Raw genomic sequence first — 15,645 nt, 5'->3', positions numbered from 1 at the left:
GCAATTGGATTGTTCTCTAGACAACCTGCATAGATTCAATTCCATAATTAATGATTCCTTCTTGAATATTATTACAACAGTTAACTATCTGCGTAATTATCAGGTAGTTGATTGGTTCTGAAAACATTGCTCATATCTGCCATAACACTTTACAACTGCTGGATGTGCCTTATAAACATTGAGGACCTTATTATAAAATCAAAAACAGACTTAAAGCTTGGAAAGAACAAGCACACGGGAGGAAACCCACATCATCAAACTCCGCATGAGGAACAGCAGATGTCAGGATTGAACCTGGGTTGCTGGAGTCACGAGGCAGCAACTCTGCCAGATTATTGTGCCACCTATTCTTGAGGGAAAAGCTCTTAAGATCTGCAAAGATACTTTAAAAGCTTCTCTATTTCCACCGCCCAGTGTGACCAGCAAAAGAGATATTCATTGATGGGTGGAAGAGCTGATAAAAGTGAAAGCTAAAAAGCATAGAAGTCATTATGTACAACTTGTAGGCTATAATCATACATTAGTGGAGTGCCACAGGGATCTGTCCTGGGACCCCTGCTATTCGTGATTTTTATAAATGACCTGGATGTAGAGGCGGAAGGATGGGTGAGTAAGTTTGCGGATGACACGAAGATTGGAGGAGTTGTGGATGGAGCTGTAGGTTGTCGAAGGTTACAAGAGGATATAGACAGGCTGCAGAGTTGGGCAGAAAAATGGCAGATGGAGTTCAATCTGGACAAGTGTGAGGTGATGCATTTTGGAAGGACAAACCAGAAGACTGAGTACAGGATTAATGGTCAGTTACTTAAGAGTGTGGATGAACAAAGGGACCTTGGAGTTCAAATCCATACATCCCTCAAGGTCGCTGCGCAGGTTGATAGGGTAGTTAAGAAGGCCTATGGGATGCTAGGCTTCATAAACAGGGGGATTGAGTTCAAGAGTAGAGAGGTCATGTTGCAACTCTACAAATCTCTGGTGAGACCGCACTTAGAGTATTGTGTTCAATTCTGGTCACCTCATTATAGGAAGGATGTGGAAACTATGGAGAGGGTGCAGAGGAGATTTACCAGGATGTTGCCTGGTTTGGAGAACAAGTCATATGAAGCAAGGTTAGCAGAGCTGGAACTTTTCTCTTTGGAGCGTTGAAGAATGAGAGGGGACTTGATAGAGGTCTACAAGATTATGAGAGGCATAGATAGGGTGGATAGTCAGTACCTGTTTCCTAGGGCACCAATAGCAAACACCAGAGGGCATATGTACAAAATTAAGGGAGGGAAGTTTAGGGGAGACATCAGGTGTAAGTTGTTTTTCTTTTATAAACACAGAGAGTTGTGAGTGCCTGGAATGACTTGCCAGGGTGGAGGCTAAAACATTAGGGGTATTTAAGAGCCTCTTGGACAGGCACATGGATGAAAGAAAAATGGAGGGTTATGGGGTAGTGTGGGTTTAGTACTTTTTTTTTTAAAAAGGATTATATGGGTCAGCACAACATGGAGGGCTGAAGGGCCTGTACTGTGCTGTTGTGTTCTATGGTTCTATAGTAGCAGCAGTTTAAAAATTCCTGGTAAAATGGATGCAATAACAAATAAGAATTTTAAAGTTTCAATGTTTGGTAAAACTCTCAAGAAGTAATACTGCAGATGTACTTTGCACTACATGTCAGTCTGCTTTGTAAACTCCAAGCAGTTTAAGCTGGTTATTGATTATCTATGAAACTGCAAAACATGATAAGAAATCATGCAGCTAATGGCCTTAAAACTAAAAGCTTTTGTGGAAAAATCTCCATCTATCCTTAAAACATAGAAGGAAGCTATTCTTCTCCCAGGCGGTTTGACTTCTTAACACTCTGCTGCCATCACCATCCCACCACACTCTCCAACTCAGACACTGATCCTGCACTGGTCACTTTTCATCTTTTCTTGCTGCTGTTTCAAATATTTATATGACTGTTTTATTATAACAGTATCAGTAACATGTTACTGGCTTATATAAACATACATCTCACTCATTATGTCAACTTGTCAATCTTCACTTCATGCCTGTCAGGGACTTGTGTTAATATTATTTTGTGACTGTATGTGCTGGATTGTCATGAAATGCACTGTGTGTGACTATAAGTAAACTGCATATTGCACCTTGACCCAGAGAAACAGTATTTGTTTAGACACTTGTCTGCATTATCTGCCATTTTTCAGCCAGTCCAGATCCCACTGCAAGCTTTAATAATCTTCCTTGCTATCTACTACAACCCATTCTTGGTGTCACCTGCAATTTTGCTGATCCAGATCATTGATATTGATGACAGCACCGACCCCTGTGGCACACCACTAGTCACTGACCTCTAGTCAGAGAGGCAACCACTCTGAACACCAGACACGTTGACAGTGAGCAGGTCAGCCAAGGGAGTGGCAGATGCAGGCAGTGTGAGAGGAAACAGAAGCTTGACAAGAGAGCTGGGGTACTCGCGAGGCTGAGAGTTAACCTGACCAGACAGGCGGTGCCATCACTTGTCCTGGCCAACGTCCGCTCGCTAGATAATAAAATGGACTTGCTGAGACTAAGAATGAACACACAGAGATGAGAAACTGCTGCATTCTAGCTTTCACTGAAACACAGTTAAATGGCAACATGCCTCACTTGGCATTTCAACTCGATGGGATGCCTCTGTTCTGCGCAGGCAGAAACTCCCCCATCAGTGAAATCCAAAGGAGGTGGAATCTATGGGTACATTAAACAAAGGTTGGTGCACAAAATCATCCGTGGTTAGCAGTCACTGTTCTGGGGAAATTGAACACATTATAATTAAATGAAGGCTGCATTACCTGCTCGGGCAGTTTACTGTTACGTTCATCACCGCTGTCTACATCTTCCCTGAGCACCGAGGAATGCACTGAGAGAGCTTTATGGTATCATCAGCTCTCTACAAAACAAGCATCTGGATGGTGTCTTCATAATTGCAGGAGACTTTAATCATGTTAACTGCAGGATGTTTTACCCAAAGTCCCACAACACGTCACTACGGCTACTAGCAGAACAAACAGACTCGGCAACATTTATACAAACAGATATAGTACTTACAAAGCCATCCCACATCCTCATCTTGCCTCTCTGACCATATGTAGGGTGCCACAGTACCAAAGCCGTTAGCACATCGCCGTTATAGCTCGAGGCATTCCAGAGATTAGAGTTCAATTCCAGTGCTGTTCTGCAAGGAGTCTCTGTACGTCCTCCTTGTCGAATGCATGGGTTTTCTCTGGGTGCTCTGGTTTCCTTCCACAGACCAGAGATGTACCAGTTAGAAGGTTAATTGTTCATTGCAAGTTGTCCTATGATGAAGCTAGGTTAAATCAGGGGTTGCAGGGTGGCATGGCTGGAAGGGCCAGTTCAGCACTCTATCTAAATAAAATTACAAAAATCCACAGACTTCTTTATTTATTGCACCACCATAGCATAGCGGTTAGCACAACAATATTACAGCTTAGGCTGTTGAGGATGCAATTTAGGTGCCATTCTGTAAGGAGTCCCTGTACATCCTCCTTGTGGGTTTCCTCCCACAATTCAAAAACTTCCATAATGTTAATCCCAGCAATTTTACTAACCATTGCTTAAAATGAAGAAACCGGTCAAGAGGACCATGAATGTATGACCCAACAAGGCAATCTCTATGCTTCAGGACTGTTTTGAACTGACCACTGGCAGATGTTCAAAGAGGCTGTCACCAACTGAGTAGACACAGGCCTTGAGGAATATGCCTCATCTGTCATCAACTGCATCAGTAAGTGCACAGACAACACTGGAACCTCAAGAATGGTCATCTCACAGCCGAACCAGAATCACTGGCTAAGTGCCAAGGTGCCTTCCCACTAAAGTCATGGGACACTGCCTTCATGTCCAGTGACAGAGCAGTTCTCTGAGCAACCAAGAGAAACCTCATCTTAGGCATCAAGAGGGCAAAGATCACCAATGCACAAAAAATTCAGATGATGCTTTGCTGCTGCTTCTGCATGGGAGGTGTTTTTTATGCCATTCATTCCTTGGGGTTTTTCTTCTGTTTTGTGGATTCTGCAGAGTAAAAATGTATACTGTATACATTCTCTGATATTAAATTGAACCATTGAACACTTTTCTGACAACAATCCACAGAGTATGTGGTGGGGCATTAAGCTCATTACTGACTACGCACGGGAAAACAGCATTGACTGTACCACTGATGCCTCCCCCCTCAATGCTCTAAAACTTTTATACACGTTTCGAGGCCTGCAATACAACGCTGGCCATAAAAGCTATTTCACCACCCCCCCCCACCCCCCACTTCCAGATGCAAGAAGGATTCTGCAGAGTCAATCCTCATAAGACTACCGGACCAGACAATACCCCAGGCTGAGTACTCAGGGAGCGTGCACATCAGCTCACTGATGCTTTCACCGACATCTTCAACACCTCACTCATCCAGGTTGCTGTCCCCACATGCTTCAAATCAGCCACCGTCATTCCTGTACCGAAGAACTCTACATCTGCAGTACTAAGTGACTACAGCACAGGGGCACTACCACAAATTAAGTGCTTTGAATGGCTGGTAATGGTATATATCACAAACTCCACTGGTGCCACATTGGGCACTTACCAATATGCTTACTGACAGAACTGCTCTATGACAGATGCCATAACTTCTGTCATTCACCTGCCCCTGCCACACCTAGAAAACAAGGATATTTGTGTCAGAATGCTGTTTTTGGATTTCAGTTCGGCATTGAACACTATTGTCTCACAGATCTTTCAGAAAGGAGACTACAAAGCATCCGTGCTAGGATCACCAGACTGAAAAGCAGTTACTTTCCCCAAGCAGTAAGGCTGATCAACACCTCCACCCACTAACTCCACCACTACTACTTCATTTCCCATCAGTCACCTTACGTACAGCCTAGTGCCACTTTATGGACATACAATCAATCTATATAAAGCTTTATACTGATGGTGTTTTTTATTATTATTATTTTGTGTTCTTTATCTTTTGGCTTTTTTTTGTACTGCATTGGATCCGGAGTAACAATTATTTCATTCTCCTTGTGCTTGTGAACAGGAAATAACATTAAACAATCATTATACAAAACTCTAATCAAAATACGGTCCAGGACCTCGCTGCTGCTTTGCCTCACTTGCATAGACTGTTTCTGTCTCTGGAGCAAAATACAGATGCAAAAATCCATCCAAGGTCTCCCCTACTTCTTTGAGCTCCATTAATAGATGATCACTTGATCTTTCAGAGGACTAATTTTATCCCTGCTATTCTTTTGCTCTTAATGTACATACCTGTAGAAGTCCTTGGGATTCTCCTTAGCTTGTCTACTAGAGCAACCTCATGTCCTCTTTTAGCCCTTCTGATTTCCTTCTTAAGTATTTTCTTGTATTTCTTATACTACTTAAGTACCTCATTTGTTCCTTCCTGCCTATGCCTGTGTTGCACCCCTTTCTTTTTCTTCTTCTTCACCAGGGCCTCAATATCTCTTGAAAACTATGGCTCCCTAAACCTGTTCTCCTTGCTTAGTATTCTGACAGGAACATAAAAACTCTGTACTCTCAAAATTTCACTTTTGAAGTCCTCCCATTTACCATGTATACAGTTGCTAGAAAACAACCTGTCCCAATCCACACTTACCAGATCCTTTCAGATGACATCAAAATTGGCCTTTCTCCAATTTAGAATCTCAGCCCGAGGACCAGATCTGTCCTTTTCCATAATTATTTTGAAACTAATGCCATTATGATCACTAGGTGTAAAGTGTTCCCTACACAAGCTTCCATCATCTGCCCAGTCTTATGCCCTAATAGGATATCTTGTACTGCATTCTCTCTAGTTGGAACTTAGGAACTGATTAATGAAACTTTCCTGAACACATGAGGAACTCCATCCCATCCAGCCCTTTTACAGCATGGGAGTCCCAGTCAATATGTGTTCAAATCACCTACCATCCAAACCTTAGATTTCTTGCAACAGTCTGCAATCTCTCTATATACAAATAAACTTGCTTACTTAGAAATTTTCGCCTTACGAATCCCCCACTGACTGCTGGGTGGACTATTATATAATCCCATTAACATGGTCATCCCTTTCTCATTCCTCAGTTCCCCCCATAAAGCCTCAGCAGACAAGCTCTCCGGTCTGTCCTGACTGAGCACTGCCATGACATTTTCCCTGGCAGGTAATGCTACCATTTCCCCATACTCTATAAAGTGTAAAACAACAGAACCCTGGAACATTAACCTGCCAATCCTGGCCCTCCTGCAACCAGGTCACACTAATGGCTACAATGTCACAGCTGCACATGCTGATCCATGCCCTAAGCTCATCTGCTTTTCCTGCAATACTCCTTGCATTGAAATATGCACAACTCAGAACATTAGTCCCACCATGCTCTCATGTTCTGGTTTCCTCCCATATGCCAAAGGAAATTCACACGGACGTTAGGCACGTCTCTCTCATGTTCTGGTTTCCTCCCATATGCCAAAGGAAATTCACACGGACGTTAGGGAGAACATGCAAACTCCACATAAATATCAAAGCTCAGAATTGAACCTTGATTACTGTAGACACAACACTGCAGTTTTGTTAGCTGTGCCACTGTCCTGCCTCATCTTGAGGGGCAAATTCTAAAGATCCACAAATACTTCAGAGACTTCTCATTATTTCCACCTCCAGTGTCTCAGCAAAACTAGAATGTTCACTCGTAAAGTACATGTACAACAACTAGGATTTATGTAATATGTTCCAAGATACTTGAAAAATAACTCAACATTAAGCAAACTGCCTTTTTAAAGTAAAATTTGAATAAATTCTGGAGGTACAAATAATAAATCGCTATATTAAAGAATAAGTACCTATATTAGTTATACACTGACATTTACAGGGAAGATTTGCGAACTGAGAAATTCCAAAGAAAATTTTCTCTAAGCATAAGAAACTCTAATTTTACTTTGGGCAGAAGTTATTTTGAGATCCAAATATCTGATGTATTTTGGAATCAGTTTAACACAACTGATTTAATTACAGAACCTGCCACACAGCACATGATGATGGATAGCTGAGATGATTACCAACTTTTACAAAGTTCCAAAGTTCCAATTTAATGACTCTAAAACTGAACTGTACAGCATTAAGTATATATAAATTCTAAACCACCTTAATCACCTATTTTTCATTATTTTCATTTGTTAATTATAAGATAAATTGTTCCATATTCAGTTCCATTAAAACATAAATATACAGAATTTATGCACCAAAGTGAACTGACTGCATGCTCAGATACCTCCAACAGTGAGCACATGTAATAAAATAATCAGTAATAAACAGCCCCAAAGAGTAGTAATGTAAAAGTGATGCATTAAAGTTTTAATGCAACATTTTGCAATGACTAAAAGGTACAATTAATAAGCAATACATATCTAATATTATATTAAGTAAGAAGCAAAGTACCTGCAGCCTTGTGCAAATCTACCGTACTGACAATCATATCTGCTCTGGCCTCCATAGAGCCGTCCATCATCTCCTTTGATTCTTCAGCCTCTGGAGGTTTCTGTGGTAACTGCAACTGGCTTGTAAACTTTTCATGCTGGAAACAAGGTTCAGTTACTTCCAAAAGTTTTACTTTTAGTGCACAGATATTATGGCATAATAGAACTAAAATGGATGCAGAACATTATATCGTGTAACTTAATACTGATAGCCCTTACCTTAAGTGCTTCTTCAGGGACTCGCAGTTCCCCTCTCACCACAGTAAACAAATTAGTATGTGAAGCATATTAAGGAAACTTGGGAACAAAATAACAGCGTGCAAACTAAAATATTTTTAGCTGTTGAAAAGTAATCATCAGCATTTCTAATTGTTGTGGAGGGTGTGGCAGGGAAATCAGTTGTAGCATGATGTATAATGGCTAATGCCATTAAATATATTTACAAGCAGTGTTATCACTGTTTACTAAAAAGACACCACTAGATAATGGCTTGCATGTATATAATTGCCCACATATCCAGATTGTTGATTAACAGAATTACACGGTAATCTCAAAAGGCTGAGAGTTGGTTTTATAAATTGAATAAGTTTTAGAAAACAGAAATCTGATGAGATTGCATGTTGTTTTGCACTTGACTCTTGACAAGGCCAAATTAAAATAATAATTAAAAATTCGCATGTATATATTTTTTTAAAACCCAGAAGTGCTATTTACTGGTAGGAATAGGTGAGAGAAAAAGAAATACATTTAAAGAGAAGCTTGATGAATGCGAAGTAGATTGGAATAAAAGGATGTTAACACAGCAAGATGGAGAGATATAGGATATTTGTGTGAGAATAAGTATCAGAACAGACAAACCTGATTGAATACCCTATTTCTGTTTAGTAGGCTGCAAATCAATTTGTAAAATTTCAGTGTTCACTAAGAAGGATATCATAACCAAATCGAAGTTTATCATCAATCTTCAGAGTGATGTAGGTCTGCTCTGGTATACGGGTTTCATTTACGAATGTCTGTGAAAATAACGGCATTCCAGTTAGGAACCAGTAACAGATTATTTCTCATACCTCAAAATAGAATTTGTAATAGAATTGCTTTCAAACTTCCTGGATAAAAACAAAGATAGTTAACTACAAAATTACATTTACGAGGGGTGATTAATAAGTTCGTGGCCTAAGATAGGAGCCCATTTTAGAAAACCTAGCCCATTTATTTTTCAACATAGTCCTCTCTTACATTTACACACTTAATCCAGCAGTTGTAGATCATACGGATCTTGGACCGCCAGAAAGTGTCCACAGCAGGGGTGATTGATAAGTTTGTGGCCTAAGGTAGAAGGAGATGAGTTATACAGCTCTTGTTACATGCACATGCAGTTCAACTGAGTGATTATGCAGAAAGTTTGAAGTTAATAACTCATCGGGGTGATTGATAAGCTCGTGGCCTAAGGTAGAAGGAGTCGAGTTATTAACTTTAAACTTCCTGCATAATCACTCAAAGAGTTGACCTGCATGTTCATGTAACAAGAGCTGTATAACTCATCTCCTTCTATCTTAGGCCACGAACTTATCAATCACCCCGATGAGTTACCCCTGATGTGGACGCTTTCTGGAGGTCCAAGATCTGTATGCTCCACGACCGCGGGACTAAGTGTGTAAATGTAGGAGGGGACTATGTTGAAAAATAAATGTGCTAGGTTTTCTAAAATTGACTCCTTCTACCTTAGGCCATGAACATATCAATCACCCCTCATATTTTTTAAGAGCAAATGGAATAATATCCTTCTTCTCCTCCCCCACCTTTTTATTCTTACTTCTTCCTCCTTCCTTTTCAGTCCTGAAGAAGGGTCTCGACCCAAAATGTCAACTGCTTATTTATTTCCATAGATGCCATCTAACTTGCTGAGTTCCTCCAACATTTTGAGTGTGTGCTTTAGTTTTACAGCAAGCTTGAATGGAATGCACACAGTACCTTGAAAAAGTATTCAGCCCCTAACCCTTTGGTCACATAAATGACCAGGGATTTTCAATTACATGCTCCTTTTTGACATTGTAGAGCCCAAAATACAGGGAAAATTGTAAAGCATGAAGAAATAAATATTCTGAAACTGAAATGTTAGCAGTTCAAAAGTATTCATTCCCCTTGGCTTAGTATTTAGTTGAACTACCTCTCAAAGCCATTACAGCCTGTAGTCTTTTTGGATAAGTCTCAATTAGCTTTTCACAATGTGATGGAGCAAGATTTGCCCATTCTTCCTTCCAAAATCGCTCAAGCTGTGCCAGGTTACTGACAGTAATCTTGAGCTCTTGCCAGAGATGCTCAATTGTGTTAAAGTCAGTATTGTGAATGGGCCACTCAAGGACATCAATTTTCTTCATCTGAACCTACTCCATGATCGCTCTAGCAGTGTGCCTTAGGTCATTGTCCTGCTGAAAGATGAACTTCGTCACCGATTTAAGCTTTCTGGCAGAGGCTACCAGGTTTTTAATCCAGAATCTCTATTTAGCAGCATTCATCTTCCCTTTAATCCTGACCAGATTTCCAGTCACTGCCGCTTAAAAGCAACCCCACAGTATGATGCAAACTCCCTCATACTTTACAGCAGGGATGATGTTACCTGGTTGATGCACAGTATTAGATTTACATCACGCGCTCTTAGTGTTCAGGCCAAAATGTTCCACTTTTGTCTCACCTGGCCACAATATCTCTTCTTCCACATCTTTATAGCATTTTTTAAGTAACTCTTTACAGGCAAGGATATGCTTTTAAGAAAACCTGGGCTTCTTCCTTGCCACTCTTCCATAAATACTCTTTCTGTACAGGGCCTTAAGAGATTGTGGAGCCATGAACTTCATCTCCATTTGTAGCCACTGACTTCTGCAGCTCATCCTGAGTGACTACTGGTGTCTCAGTAGCCTCTTTTACAAGTACCATCCTTCTCTGGCAACTAACATTAGAGAGGCAGCTTGACCAAGGCAGTGTAGCTGTGGTTTCACATTTTTTCCACTGTTTTCTAAAAAGATGGACTGCACTGGGCTCTGAGGTATGTAAAGTGCCTTTGAGGTGGTCTTGAACCCTTTCCCAGATTTGTACTTTTCTGTTATAATTTCCCTGACATGTCTTCAATGCTCTTTTTTCCCTTCATTTTGGTTTGGTCTGTTGAAAATCTACCCATTATCCTTATCAATTCATTGAAAGCAGGTGATCCTTCAATTTTCTACATCAACAAATTGGGTGAATTGGTAAAGTAATATATTGTATTAGTGGAAAGTTAGCGTAGTAATTATAAAGGGGATGATTTCTTTTTCAGCCTCACAATATTGATTTCTAATTTTTAGTGAATTGTTGACAGGTTTTGGAATTTTTCTTTTGATTTGACATGATGCACAATGTTTTGTAGATTAGTTTAAAAAATCCTACTTCAATATATTTTAAATTTAGAAAATGAGACAGTAGAATGTGAAAACAGCTGTAGGAGTTAAATACTTTATCAAGGCACTATATATGAATCCAAGCACTAAGGATCGACCGATTCACATAATCAGAAATCCAGTCCATCACTTGATTTATGTCTTTAGAGCGAATGGAATTATATTGGTCAGAATTTACATAACTATAAAGACAGCAGAACCTTTGGCATTCCATTTTAACACATCCTGGAAACGACAGCAACTGTGGGTTAGGACCAAACAAAAAAACCTGGCATTGCAAAGCAGGCTATTATTGAAAACGCCTTTATTACCTTGCTCTTGATTGAGAATATGACTGGATACCAATTAGCTGGATCAAATTTTTCCTCTTTTTATATCTGTGAACATGACAGAACTTACTAATTTTATAAATGTCTAGACATCTTTAGTATTGTAAGTGTAGTCAACAAACTTAATTAGGGCTCAGCTAATTCTGTAGTATACACTTGGAATGCTGACTACAGCAATATCCATAACCTATTTCTTGAAGAATAGATCTAAATGACTGAAGACTGGCTTCTTTGACATTAAGAATTCAAGTCAGATCATTCAGTTGGTATTTCTGGTCACTGTAGTTTGTTTTTAGCTCTCACATTCTAGGCATTGCCATTGTTTATCATCTCTATTTCTCCTGATGCTTGTTTTATTGCCCACCACTATTCACAGCTAGATGCAATAGGACTGCCAAGTATTACTCTGCTGGTATGGAAACACTTGGCTCTCTCCATTTTTGGCTGTTTGGCTCCTTGTCACACTTTGAGTCTTCTGTTCTGAAGTTGTATAACTAGCATTTAAAACACAACAGGAACAGCACAGGAAAAGGCCCTTCAGCCCATGATGTCTATATGGACTATGATGCCAATTTGAACTAGATATTTGTCTGCATGTGGTCTATATCACCCCTACTTCCTGCCTGTTAAGGCTCTAAACATTGCTATTGTGTCAGTTTCCACCACCCTCCCTAGCAGCCGGTGCCAGGCACTTACTATTGAACAAAATAACTTCCCAAATAAATTGCTGCTCAACTTTCCCTCTTTTCATCTTAAAACCTCTGCCCTCTAGTATTTGACATTTAATCTACCCTGTCTGTGCTTATTATAATTGTTACATTTCAATCAGTGCCTGATACTCCATAGAAAACAGTTCAAGTTTGTCCAACCTCTTAATACCTCTAATCCACACAACATCCTGGAGAACACCTTCTGCATTCTTTTGAAAACCTCTACTTTCCCCTATAAACAAAAATGTACACGATACTTCAAACGTGGCTTAAATTTTATAAGCTGCAACGACACACCAATTTTCATATTCAACACGCAAGTACGCCATATGCAATACACACAAAATGCCGGAGGAAAAGCTCAGCAGGTCAGACAGCATCAATGAAGGGGAAAAAAGTCAATATTTTGACCCGAGACCCTTCATAATGTCTGCTCGAAATATCAACTGTTTATTTCCCTCCGTGTGTATATCGCTCCATCTACAGTTTCAGGTGGCGCCAACCATACTATATACCTTTTTCACCATCCTATTGACTTGTGATGCTACATTCAGGAGCTATCTTCCTCAAAATCCCTCTGTATCAATGGCCTCATGGGTCCTGCCATTACTGTATACTTTTCCTTTTATATTTGACCACCAAAAGTACACCACACATTTTCTTTAGGTTTGCCTAATGCTGCACTAAGCATGGCTTTCTGAAATCTGTATTAAACTAGGGTTGATCCATTGCTTTTTGTAATCTGCAGGGCGACACAGTAGCAAAGTGTCTAGTATAATATTTAACATCACCAGCAATTGAGGTTCAATGCCTGCTACTGTCAGTCATGAGTATGTAGATTCTTGATGTAGGTTTCCTCCAGGTGCTCTCGTCCCTCCCACGTTCCAAAGACATAAGGGTTAATAAGTTGTGGGCATGCTAAATTGCTGCTGAAAGCACGGTGACACTTGTGAGCCGCCCCCAGCACATCCTCAGACTGCTGGCCGCTGACACAAACGATGCATTTTACTCCATGCTTCCATGTACAGGTGACAAATAAAACTGATTTCATTAAACCAGGGATGATCCCCTGCCTTGAAGTTAACAGTAGTATTAATGTGCTCAAGCAGATTATAGGTTGTAGTGGAAAACATTTCTGCTGCTGGTAATGATCCACCATGCCTGATGAATACCCAGTTTTGTGCTGTCAGATGTATTCCTAGTCTATTGGAGTTAGCACAACAGTAATGCCACAGAATGCTATGATGGAAGGTATCTCCCACATGATGACAGGCCCAACAATACTGCCATGTACCATAAGTGCAGCAGGTAGGTTAGCAAAGACAGGGTTTATCATAAAACCCTTTGTCTCATTGAGTCTGCTCTGCCATTTCATCATGATTGATCCATTTCTCTCTCAGCCCCAATCTTCTGACTTTTCTCCATACCCCTTCATGCCCTGACTAATCAAGAATCAATCAACCTCTGCCTTAAACGTAGCCAATGACCAGGCCTTCACAGCTGCCTGTGGCAACAAATTCCAGACACACTGGCTGAAGAGATTCCTCCTCATCTCCATTCTAAATGAATCCCCTACCACAGCAAACATTCTCCACATCCGCTCTATTGAGTCTTTTCAACATTTGATTGGTTTCAATGAGATTCCAACCCCGCCCACCCCCTATTCTTTTGAATTCTAGGGAGTACAGGCTCAGAGCCTTCAATCAGTCCTCGTTTACATTCCCATAATCATCCTCTTGAATCTCCTATGAATCTTCTCCAATGTCAGCACATCCCTTCTTAAATAAGGGACTCAAAACTCCTCACAATACTCCAAGTGAGGCCTTGCCAGTGCCTCATAAAGCCTCAACTTTAAATCCTTCTTTGATGTTCTAGACCTCTTGAAATGAATGCTGACATTGCATTTGCCTTCCTCACCACTGACTCAACCTGCATGTTAAACTTTAGGGCAGGGGTTCCCAACTTGGGGTCTACAGACCCTTTGGTTAATGGTAGGGGTCCATGACATAAATAAAAGGTTGTGAACTTCTGCTTTAGGGAATCCTGCATGAGGACTCTCAAGTCCCTTTGTACTTCAGATGTTTGAATTTTCTCTTCATGTAGAAAATAGTCTACCTTTTTATTTTTTCTAGCAAAATGCATGACCATACACTTCCCACTAATGTATCCATTTGCCACTTCTTTGCCCATTCTTCTAATCTGTCAAGTCCTTCTGCAGCCTCCTTGCTTCCTCAACACTACCTGACCCTTCACCTATTTTTGAATCATCTGTAAACTCGGCCATAAAGCCAGCAATTACTTCATTGATATGTAATATAACATAAAAAGAAGCGGTCCCAACTGATGCACCATCAATAACTCACGCTGAGACTTAGGAAGCGAGATATCGGCTTTTATTGACTGGAAGAATAAACAACACTACATCCTGGGGAAAATGAGGGAGAGCAGCAGCCCACAGTCGCCTTTATACAGGGGTCTGTGGGAGGAGCCAAAGGAGCAGTCAGACAGGTATATCTAGTTCACCACATTCACCCCCCCTTTGTTTTAAAAAAGTCCCCAAGTATATTTACAGGTTAAGTCTATCAGGTGGTCGAATCGTTCGCTGCGATCTACGTAGCTCCGGCTGCAATTGCACAGGTGCCGGAGGTGGTGTTTGCACCGGAGGCAGAGAGTGGGTTGGTTCTGTCCCAACTGGAGGTGTCAGGGATCCCTCGCGTGTGTGCGAGGTCCCCGGAATAGACGCGTACGAGATGCCCGGTACATGAGCGTCATGAGGAGTCTGGGTGTGGCACGGTGTGTGCGGTGTCACCTCGGGTATAGGGTTCATAGTTACCGTGGAATGTTCGGGGTAGTGGTCTGCTGCTCCGGCGGGCGCCAGGTCGCGGACAGAGACCGTGTCCTCCCGCCCATCAGGCAAGACCACGTAGGCATACTGGGGATTAACATGCAGGAGGTGAACCCTCTCGACCAGCGGGGAGTACTTATTACTCCTCGCATGTTTACGTAGCAGCACTGGCCCCGGGGACGTCAGCCAAACTGGTAGGGTGGTCCCAGTGACAGACTTCCTGGGAAAAGAGAATAGGCGTTCGTGAGGGGTGGCATTTGTGGACGTACACAACAGGGAGCAGATAGAGTGGAGTGCCTCAGGGAGGACCTCCTGCCATCGGGAGACCGGCAACCCTTTTGACTTAAGGGCTAAAAGTGTGGCCTTCCACACTGTGGCATTCTCCCTCTCCACCTGGCCATTCCCCCGGGGATTATAACTCGTGGTTCGACTAGTAGCAATGCCCCTAGCTAGCAGGAACCGGCGCAACTCGTCACTCATAAAGGAGGACCCTCTATCACTGTGGACATAGCAGGGATATCCGAACAGAGTGAAGAGCTGGCGCAGGGCTTTTATGACCGACGTGGTAGTAGTGTCGGGGCAGGGAACGGCAAAGGGGAATCGCGAGTACTCGTCAATAATACTGAGAAAATAGACATTGCGGTCGGTGGAGGGAAGGGGGCCCTTAAAGTCAACACTCAGTCGCTCAAAAGGGCAGGTGGCCTTGACAAGCTGCGCAGTGTCAGAACGGTAGAAGTGCGGTTTGCAATCAGCGCAGATCTGGCAGTCCCTGGTCATCGTCCTGATGTCCTCCAGGGAGTACGGCAGGTTCCGGGCTTTAA

General features: G+C 41.7%; 1 protein-coding gene across 8 annotated transcripts in view; it reads right to left on the bottom strand.

Annotated features, from left to right (window-relative positions):
• cep170aa (centrosomal protein 170Aa) overlaps positions 1-15,645 on the bottom strand; it is a 187,209-nt gene that overhangs the window by 112,505 nt on the left and 59,059 nt on the right. For all 8 annotated transcript variants that reach the window (XM_073050490.1, XM_073050493.1, XM_073050492.1 and 5 more), the window contains 3 exons: positions 8,444-8,522; positions 7,729-7,787; positions 7,472-7,607 (listed from right to left, as the gene is read on the bottom strand). In XM_073050490.1, the coding sequence (XP_072906591.1) occupies positions 7,472-7,607; positions 7,729-7,787; positions 8,444-8,522 (274 nt within the window). The remainder of the gene's footprint in view (positions 1-7,471; positions 7,608-7,728; positions 7,788-8,443; positions 8,523-15,645) is intronic.

This window comes from Hemitrygon akajei, chromosome 7 (genome assembly GCF_048418815.1).
Source record: "Hemitrygon akajei chromosome 7, sHemAka1.3, whole genome shotgun sequence".
NCBI lineage: Eukaryota > Metazoa > Chordata > Chondrichthyes > Myliobatiformes > Dasyatidae > Hemitrygon > Hemitrygon akajei.
This window is presented reverse-complemented; position numbering and strand designations above follow the sequence as displayed.